The 9880-nt window shown below is 43.0% G+C and overlaps 1 protein-coding gene across 1 annotated transcript in view; it reads left to right on the top strand.

The window, feature by feature from the left end:
* The window catches only part of BMPER (BMP binding endothelial regulator), a 291188-nt gene that overhangs the window by 119091 nt on the left and 162217 nt on the right, over positions 1-9880 (top strand). Inside the window, exons 3-7 of the mRNA XM_009332417.1 lie at positions 4368-4491; positions 5594-5675; positions 7218-7326; positions 7568-7704; positions 9750-9846. Coding sequence (XP_009330692.1) covers positions 4368-4491; positions 5594-5675; positions 7218-7326; positions 7568-7704; positions 9750-9846 — 549 coding nt within the window. The remainder of the gene's footprint in view (positions 1-4367; positions 4492-5593; positions 5676-7217; positions 7327-7567; positions 7705-9749; positions 9847-9880) is intronic.

The following is a 9880-nucleotide window of genomic DNA, read 5'->3' on the forward strand; positions in this document are numbered from 1 at the left end:
AGTAACAGATCTGAACCTTGAGTGTTTGGCTGAGTTAGGCTTCTTAGATCTCAAACCAGTGGGCACGGCCATCCCTCTGTGGCTAAGCTAGGAAGTGAGTTCAGGCATTTCCCTGTATGTTTATTTATTTGGGTTGCTTTAGTAGAGACGGGGGAGGCTTTGTGATAACATTTATGGAAACCCACATGCACTGTGACTTTTTGTATAGAGCATTGTTATCAAATCACTTCCATGCTGACTTCTGATTTGAAACTCATTCCTCTCTTTCTCTCTGGTCATTGGCCTCCCTACTGTAAATTTTTATTCACCGCGTTTAAAGACAAATTATTCCTTCTCTGTATCACTTTTACCCCTGTCGATGGCTACCTCTCCTTCAAAAGCAGCCGTGCAGTACTGCAAGTGAAGTGAGCCGCGCAGAGGAGGTAAGCAGAAAAAAACGGCCTGTAAATAGTGACGTTGTCTAACTCTCGCTGATTCAGCATCCAGTGGGTGTAACAGAGCAGTTTCCAAAATGGTAAACTTACTCACCAGAGTGGCCAGAGGACATTTTTGTTCAGAAAAAAAACAGCCAGAGGGTATAAGCAAAAGCAGCACCCTTCTCCTTCTTAATTTTTTTGTGCCTACTTCATTATTACTCAGGGCTAGACTGTTAGTCATGTGGCTTCTGTGGTAAGAAGGCTGTGAGTTTGACTCAGCTAGGACAAACCGAAACTGGGGTAGTCGAGGCTCTGACAGTGTGCCTGGGCAGCCCCAGAGCCATGCACTAGCCCTTTTCCCTTTCTCCCCCCACATACACAGGCTCCTCTGTGCTCCTGAAGAGCGCGGAAGCGGGGATGCTCAGTTTTACTTCTCAAAGGTAAATCTCCTGCTCCAGCACACGACTCCAGCAGAGGCTGCGTCTGCAGTCAGGCTGTGCCAGCATCCCTCAAGACTCGCCATGGATTCCCCCAGCTCTGTGCCTCTGCCTGGCTCACGTCAGAGGTGTCATCTGGCTCCCCTTTATATATTTTCCACCCTTTGTAACCTATAGCACCATGTGGTGCTTAGAAAATACTCATAAGCCAGTATAATAATTTTTTGCCTCTCCCTACAGGCTCCCACGTCTCTCTTCACTGTGTGCCCACAGGGATATTTTTGGGTTAATGCACCGCACCATCTCTGCTAGGCTTGGCTCAGTCCCTGTCCTTTTCCTCGCTAAGGCCTGCATTATCAAAACTAACTGATAATTTGGATTGTGCTCATTTTTTAGATAGCCCAATTAAACTCAAGGCCTGTGGCTCAGTCTGGGAACCCAGAAAGTGAGACTCCAGATTTGGAGAATTTGGTTGTGGGTGAATAGAGCTATTGTTCGGCTGCTCCCAGGCTCATACCTTTGCAATCCGGCTGGATTCTGCTAGCTGTGAAAAAATACTTAGTTTGCATTACACCTCTTCTAGGAGAAAACAAAGTACAGCTTTCAGAGCCATCTTTTCTTCCTCGTTTCTTCTAGTTTGCATCATGTAAATTCAAACTGTCTTGTCTTAATCCTTTTCTGCACTTGGGCCAGCAGCCGAAAGCCTCCAAAAGTATGTGCATTTTATCCTCTGTGCGCTCTGCAGAAACAACTTTACAAACCACAGAGACTATTTTAAAATAAATGGCCATTTTTTGAAATCCTATCATTACAAAGCCGAGGCTTGATTGTTGTCCTCCGAGTGCTTCATAGCAGCAAAATTCCTGCATTTTGGGAACTGTGCTGTCTATTCATCTAGTTGGAGTGGATCCAAAAGCAAAGCGTGGAACCGTTGTGAGCACTGGCTAGTGCTCACAATGTTACTTTCTCTAATACATGGCCTGTATTGTCATTCTGTGGAATGCTCAGATGTCAATTCATCATAATTTGAAGTGTGGGGATGTTTTTTTATTTTTAAAGATGCACAGAAATGATCTTTAAGAGTCCAGTTGCTTTCATTACTTCTGGCACAACAGAACTGAAAGCAGCTCCACTGTGGGGCGGCGAAACCCTCAGTTCTGTGATTTATTAGTTGGTATTTTTCTTTCTTAATATGAACGTTTATGAAGGTAAACACATGCTTCAAAACAAGTCCATGTAAGAAAGTAATTGTGAAAGTTAAGAAATACCATCCTGGATGATCTCTTAGGGAAAGGTTGGGGTCTCCATCCTGCAGGTGCTCCACGCCGTGCGTGTCCCAAGCAAGCCATCCAAGCAATGCCAGCGGGCAGCCAAGTCACGCAGCTTGGCGTAGTCTGTAAGCACAGGGGCAGTCTCACGCCTTTTCTCCGAAGGTTTCCAGCTGGACTTTTGGGTTTGTTTCTGTCTAGCTTCCATGAAACCACTGGCTCCCAAGGAAAGCATGGGAGACCCTAGACACTGATAGCTGCTTAGCTGGATTTGTGGATTAATTTAGGTCTGGGACCGGTTTGAATGCAAGGGCTAAGTAAACAGGTTGCAATGGGGTGGACTGTCCTTGGCCGCTTCTGGGACCATGATCACATCCCCCCCAGGCCAGAGGTGTGGCTGGCTGTGTGCACAGCACTCAGTGCTGCCACTGACCCAAATTCCTCCTCCTGGGAGACCCAGGAGATGCACCCCCTTGGGAGAAGAGACCTGTTCCTTGTGTAACCCAACACAGAGTGAACCTGAACACAGGGGCACCCCGACGCTGTAGTCACCCCACTTTTGAATGGCGTTATCCTGGCTTCCTCTGGGGACCTGCTGCAAGAAATGCTTACAGGAGGGCCTTCTGCCCATGATGTGATTATATTCTTATTGGCCTCATCGGGGCTACTCTGATGTGTGAACATTTCCCAGGTAAGGGTCTAAATTATGTGGTCTATGAGCATGGTGAGCAGTTTCCAAAGTACTTCCAGCACTGTAATGTTCTTTTCGTTTAATAATAGCTATCTTATTTATTATCGGACTTCCATACCGATACAAACTACACTACAGCCATACAGGCTGACTTCAATTTGATCAAAACATAATAATATTAAAGCAAATTTGATCAAAACCTAACAATATTAAAACCAGTTAGAATTTTAAGTGGCTTGGTAAAGAGGTAGTTCTGTGTTGTTTTTCAAACTAGCTTAATTAAAACCCCAAATCCCCAAAGCCACAAATTCTGTTCTGAAAATAGTTTATCGCCAGCCAGTCTCTTGCAAGACACAGTTTTGTATGTCAGAATACCTGCCAGCCGCTACCTTGAGACTTCAGAGTCTATGCTTAAAGATACCTAAAATAAATAGTGTACACCACATGTAAATACATATTTAAAATTCTGTGAAGCCCTAAAACTGTTGATTAATTGTTTTCTTCTGTCACAAGTAATTCAGCTGGCTCTCTTGGGTTTAACCTGCTAATGTATACAAGATGTGACTGATAATTTCCCAAATACTACTCCCTGTCTCTGTTCACCTCATGCTTCCAAATGATGTATTTAGAGGTATGCTACTGTCAGAGAACTTGGGGATTTGGCAGAAACCCCCTGCAGATCTGTGTAATGACACCGAAAGCCCACCTCTGGCACATTTAATGATGCTCTCATCTCCCCCTGAAAGCGCCTTAGATAGCTGACAGGCAGGTAGATGAATTACACTGCCTTCTGGAAGTACATTTTTTTCTCTTGCCCAAGTGGCTGTGTGTTTTCTTTTTGGTGAAGGTCTGAGATTAATCTGACCTGGGTGAATCGGTAGCAAAACGCGACAGGTTTTTAGCAAATTTCTACTTTGTTGTTGCTAGTATACTTGCTTATTTCTGCTTTTGTCTGTACTCTTGTCTACTTTGGGGTTTAAGCACACGCAGAATATCCAGGGTTTAAGTAGTCAGTCAGGTCGGCGGGCAGTTCAGTACAGCTATGAAATCTTGTAGTATTGCTCCTTTAATAGTGGCTATATTACTCATTATGAAACTGCATAACTAGCGGAAGTTTCAATAGATCAGTGCAGGATTACCTTGGTTTGCTCATGTATATTATCTGAACGTATCCTGACAGTTGGAGCTGAAAAAGACTGCTTATGGTTGGCAGTGCATTGCTCTTTATATGTGCGGTACTGTCAGTCAGTAGGACAGATCAGGTATTGATGCTAAATGAGTGTGCTTCATTTAAATCAGAAGCCAAGAAGAAATAATAGGGAGGATTTCTTACCTATACCAGCTGTAATGTTGCATAGCCAATTTTCTAAAAAAAGAAAAAAAAAAAGAACAAACCCCAAAAACCTAAAAGAAAACCCCCCAAAACCAACACCACCCAAAACTCAAATACTTAAAAAAACCCCAACAGGTAAGTCTTACATTGCTTAAGCTTTGTATCTGGAAAACAACAACAAACAGGAGTTCTCTGTAAAACTGTCTTTCGTTTTGCTTCCAGATGAAGTAAGGTATGCTGTACTAATTGCAGGGGCAGTAAAAGCGAACGTCCCATACAGCCGAAGCCAGACGGGCGAAAAGAAGGAGCACATTCTGAGAACAAACCAAGAGAGCGTTTCGCTGGCGTAGGAGCAAGACATGAGCACGTACGGATTAGATTGCCATAACCAGGTCTGCGGTTCAGGTTAACTGCGGAGGCAGCTCCAGCTCACCCTTGCTCTGGGGCTGCCGGCTGCAGGGCTCCAGTCTCCCAACACTGCCACCTGCCAGCAACTGCACCGCACAGCAGCTTGTCCTTCGCCTACCATTGTCGACAAGCTGTAACTTTTTATTACAGATGACTTAAAATTAATGGCCCTTAGTCTCCTCTCACTCATTTGAGTGTGAATGAGGGCACCCACGTAAAGGAGAGGAGGCTCCGACTCGATGTTTTTCATTCCTCAAACCTCACCTCCGAGTTTTTAAGCTTTTAGTTGTTGTTCAAAAAAAGTCCTGGGAGAAATTCTGCTGTAAAACAAGACCAGCAGCAGGAGGAATGAACTGGCGGAGTAGAGTCTTAGTAAGTGAAGTGATGATCTTACAGGACGCGTGCTGTTGGAAACTTGTCTTTTAGCAAAAATGCGAGCCTTTGCCTTTCTGTGCTTGGTAGAGGCAGCTGCTTTTGAACTGGATCCTGGCTGGAGGGAAAAAATCTTCTGTCAAAATAAGCATGTATTTTTTTTGGCGGGGGGGGCAGAGGGTGGGATCAAGAATTTCTGCGCACACAGGGCGGCTGTCTGTAGTACAGAGAGGGTCCATCCGCATCTGCAATCATCAGTCTTCCATTTTATAAAATGCTTCTCGAGTACTCCTTGTTTGTTGCATTTATTAGCTAGTATGGCAGCCAGGCAAAATGCGGGGTTTGGTTTGTCTCACACATTGAAAACAAAGAACCGCCTCATCTATGTCACTCTTCATGTGACTTCGTTAGCCCTTGTCCTTTATCAGACACAGCAGATGTTCAAGGGTAAACCTAACACAAAAACACATAACTCACACAAAATAATTCTTCTTATTTCTGGAAGACAAACTGTTTACAGCAGCGAAGTAACAAAAAAGAGTACGAGCATATGCCACTTTACTCTGTTTGCTTGGCCTATGGCCTCTTGAATAGCTTCTGCTGGGAATCCCATAGTTAAGATGGCATCAGCATTTCTGTTATATTTTACTTTTTCTTTGTTGTTATAGCGTATTTGATATGGACTACTACCGCAGTCTATTGTCTCCATATTGGAGCGATATTTTCTGCTCCAGTATTTTTCGGTTTGAGGTACTGGTGGCATTTATATCCAATTTAGTTTATGCTCTGTTTGGTTTGCATTTCTATGAATACAGATGATGGGGATCATTTTGAAGACTTTTGCAATCAGAAACTCCCTTTTGTAAGGCTAATTTTTTTGAGTTCTTAGAAAATATAATTTAAACAATAGAAGTATGCAAGTTTGACCGTGCCAGGACATTCTATGTTAATAAACTTTTAAAATGTTACTCATTATCTTTATCTTGCCACAAATAAATTAAACGCTTTGCATGTTCCAGGGGTTTATGGAAAACTGTCAAAATGATGAGTTATTTGATAAAATTTGTAAACATTTATTCAAGTAAGTCTCATTGTAACTTTTAGATACTTTCTCGTACTTTTCTTTTACTTAAGGACTTTGACCATATGCCATTTTTAATCCTGTTACAGTTTTAAAACCTCTTAGTGTGGTCTCCAGACCTCAATTTCCATCCATTTAGTTTTCTGAATATTTTGCAGTAGGGGAGCTTTGTCAGGAGCACCTCTTTGATATACTCAGGCCAGTCTTGAGGTTTACTAACATTATCTCCTGGAGGAAAAGTGGCCATGCAAGAAATACTGTTTGTTTGCACTGATAGATACTCTTAAGTTTAAAACACGGTTAAGCACAGAAATGAATGAACATGCGTAAGCGTTTGAGAGGCTGCAGCCCAGCTCAGTACGACTGAACTGTGAAGACCTGGTCAGCCACCGAAAGATGAACAGCAGAGTAACTCCCATCCACTCTCCTGCGTGGAAGTGCGATGTCTCTGTCGTGATCCTGTGAGTTACTACGAAGCTTCCCGATTGCTGTGTGCTGATGCACCACGATAATAAAATACTTCCTCAAATTACAGGTCTCTCCACAAGAATTTGCAGGGTTGAAGCTTATCAGACCCACGCCTCCAACTACAGCAAATGTGTGACCTTCTTTTTGATTGCGTAAGTTATTGGATCGAGAGTTCTTTATCTTTAGTAAAATGTTAATAACAGTAGAAATGTGTAAGCTCAATCTGATATGCAAACCACCTTCAGTGCCTTGTAAATGCATAGTCATTTAGCAAAACAGAGCTGGAAACAGAGTTGTGCCAATTTACATAGCCTTCAATACAGTGTTTGTGAGACGTATTTTCTTCTTTATTTTGAGAGGTCTCATAAATACAAAGAAACTGTGTTAAAATAATACATAGCAACATAAAAGTAGTAAAAGCAGGGACACTCCCAGTGCTGACGTATACGCATTCCTATGTAGCATGTTTATTGCACACTTTCTTGCCTGGTAAGGGACCCTTAGGAAGGCCTGTGCCCAAGACCTAGAAGAGTGCATTTCCCAGACAAAAGAAAATACATGTGAATTCTAGTGATTCAGTGCCTTCCTCCACTTCGGGAAGAATTCTCTAGCCCATGAAGAATGGGCCTTCTAGCGGTTTTGACTTGCCAGTGAAACAGATAATCACAAAGAAAGATGTGAATGTGATTACTCTCTTCTTCGCTGTTACTATTGTTAACCGTAACGCTTTTTTTTCTTTTTAGGTGGGTGCTGAGTTGAACCTTTATTATGACCAGCTAATGGCTGATATTGTCTTACGGCTGACCGCTGGGAAAGCATCACTGGAGAAGGAGCTGAATTACATACAAATTGGTATTTGTGAACAGCTACCGCTCCATCAAGCTGGGTCAGCCCAGGCTGACCAATAAACAGAACTAATGAACGTATCCCTTCAATCACAACTGATACCATGTAATGCTTATACAAGAGAGGTAGGGGTTTTGATGACATGACTTCTGTTTTAACTGCTGGCATGCAACAAAGTCTCTGTGCATATCCGATAGCAGGACGCGGTTTTCAGTGTGACCCTCTGATTTTGCTAAAATTACCGCAGCTTTGAATGTTGCTTGGAAAAATAAGTACCTCTTCGAACAGGGATGCAAAAAGGAAAAAAACCTTAAAGCTGTACTTAATGTGGCACTACAACCAGAAAGGATGCTGACCTCTGATAAGTTAGACTCGGGAGATAGGGTAAGGAAGAGGTAAAAAGCTGAGACAAACCCCATACCTGTAGTACTGAATGGGTGAAACTAAGGTGGGGAAGGATTAAGGTGGTGTATTTCCCTCCCAGGCTGGGTTTTACTTCACGAGAGATTCAAATGAGAGAGTGATCTTCCTCTGTGACACGTCACCATTATCAATACCAGGAAGAAACAGAGGTTGCTGCTAACAACGAGCTTCTCCCCTCTTCCCCGATGAGAGGGGAGGTAGGGAACCAGGGCATCGGGAGGCTCGGGGGCAGCACGAGTCCTCAGCAGGCTCTTTTACTGGGCAGCTAACAGGCTGCGAAGTGTGGTGTAGGCATGGTACAAGGGAGGCTTAGAGTCCCATTTCAGCAGGTGTTTCAAGCAATGGAGACGGGCAAATTCTTCACCCCAACACTGGTACTACTACGAAAGAGCATGGACCCAATGAGCTCACCCCACGGACAATGCTGTCATCCCGCAGGTGTTGTTTCAGAGGTAAGTTTTAGGCCTAATCGGTGTGTTGAAGGTGTTTTAGTGATGATCGTACTTTTTTTTTTCCACGGGAAAAGTAAAACTGTGTAACAAATCTGTGCTTATTGCTCTGTAACTGCCCTGCCTTTGGTATGATTTCATTACGTGTTCTTATTAACGGAATGAGTTATGGCAGGGCTTGAGTGTGAAGTTCAGCTGCTGTCACCTCTTGTCTTCATTTTATAAAGGAGATGAAACTTTTGGCATTTTCAGAGTATTTTAGCAAGTTCCCTGCTGTTATTTGGATGCCTGAATTGTTACATGATGCCCTCATTGTGATTTGTATGTTTCTCACACCGGGTGACGTTAATATTTAATGAATTTTAGACCATCACAGAGAGAAGATTTGATGCACACAATGATATAAGTACTCTCCTGTGGTAGTTGTCACTTGAGAAATTATTAGGGTAGGTTGTGGTTTTTTTTTTTTTTTCCTACGGCTGTTGCTTTAGAAGGGCTGTGGCTCCACTGGAATTAGAAAAGGGAAAAGCAGCCACTGATTACAGATAGAGAAGTAAGAAAAAGCCAGTTTGCCAAAAGATTCAGTACATCTTTCCAATGGAAAAAACATTTGGACATGTGAAAATCTCTTCTGGAGTACTGCGTAATAATATGTACCTCTACAGGCTCATCTATGTTTAAAATGCAGGGAATCATGAAGATGACATTTCCCAGAAAAAATATATCCAGATTACATGCATTATATTCAGGTACTGAGTTTGTTATGTAGTCTACACAATGTGGAACAAATTTTGTATTCCAGTTGTATTTTTGTGGAATACAACCCCCTTTTAATGGCATCTAAATTATCATATTTGCATATGCAGCTTCAACCTGTACAGACTGAGGTTGGGAGATAAGAAAAAAGTAGGCTTTCTTTTCTCATAGAGAGGAATTTTGCTAGTGATTTCTACAAGTTTATCAGTATCAGTTTTCCATAGTCCCTGTCACAGGCTATTTTAGCTATTTTAGGACTTTTGCTTCCCATCCTAAAGGTAGGTGACAAATTGTGTTGGAAATGAGGTGTACATATCTTACTTTTTAGAACAAAGATGCAGGCTTTCAGAGGTCTTGGCTTTTCGGTTTTATTCTTAAAATGAACATGCAAATCTAATCGTCTTACATCTTACTGGGAAGTGAAACGTATTTAAAGTAGTCCTGTGCGTACCAGCCTGCCGTGCACCTGATCTGCCATTACTGTGAGCTTTTTTGAAATAGCAACTCACACCCACCCCCCAAGAAAGAAAATAAGAACGTGTACAAATCTGAAAACGTTTTTCAGCTTGTCATCAGACTACTTTATTTCAGAGAACGTTCATTTCCCCAAATGAAACATCACAGCTTGAAGGAAAACGAGCTGTAAAACAGGCTTGGGAAGATCAGCCACAGAAAAACCTCCTGCCCTACACAAGTGTCATCCCGTCCAGACCATACCTCTGCGTGTGTGTGTGTGTGCGCGCGCGTAGAAGCTCGGTTTCGGTGATGTCTACAGCTAATATCACCTGTGTTTATACCTAGGATAGCAAAGCGTGGACCTGCAAACGGCAAGTGTTAAGGAGGAGCTGCAAAGGCTACAGCCCACCGGGAGCGGCGGACCGAAGGAGCCACACGGCAGGTCAGGCTCGGCGAGGGAGAGCGCGGCCCCCGTA

This window comes from Pygoscelis adeliae, unplaced genomic scaffold (genome assembly GCF_000699105.1).
Source record: "Pygoscelis adeliae isolate BGI_AS28 unplaced genomic scaffold, ASM69910v1 Scaffold58, whole genome shotgun sequence".
In the NCBI taxonomy this organism is placed as follows: Eukaryota; Metazoa; Chordata; class Aves; order Sphenisciformes; family Spheniscidae; genus Pygoscelis; species Pygoscelis adeliae.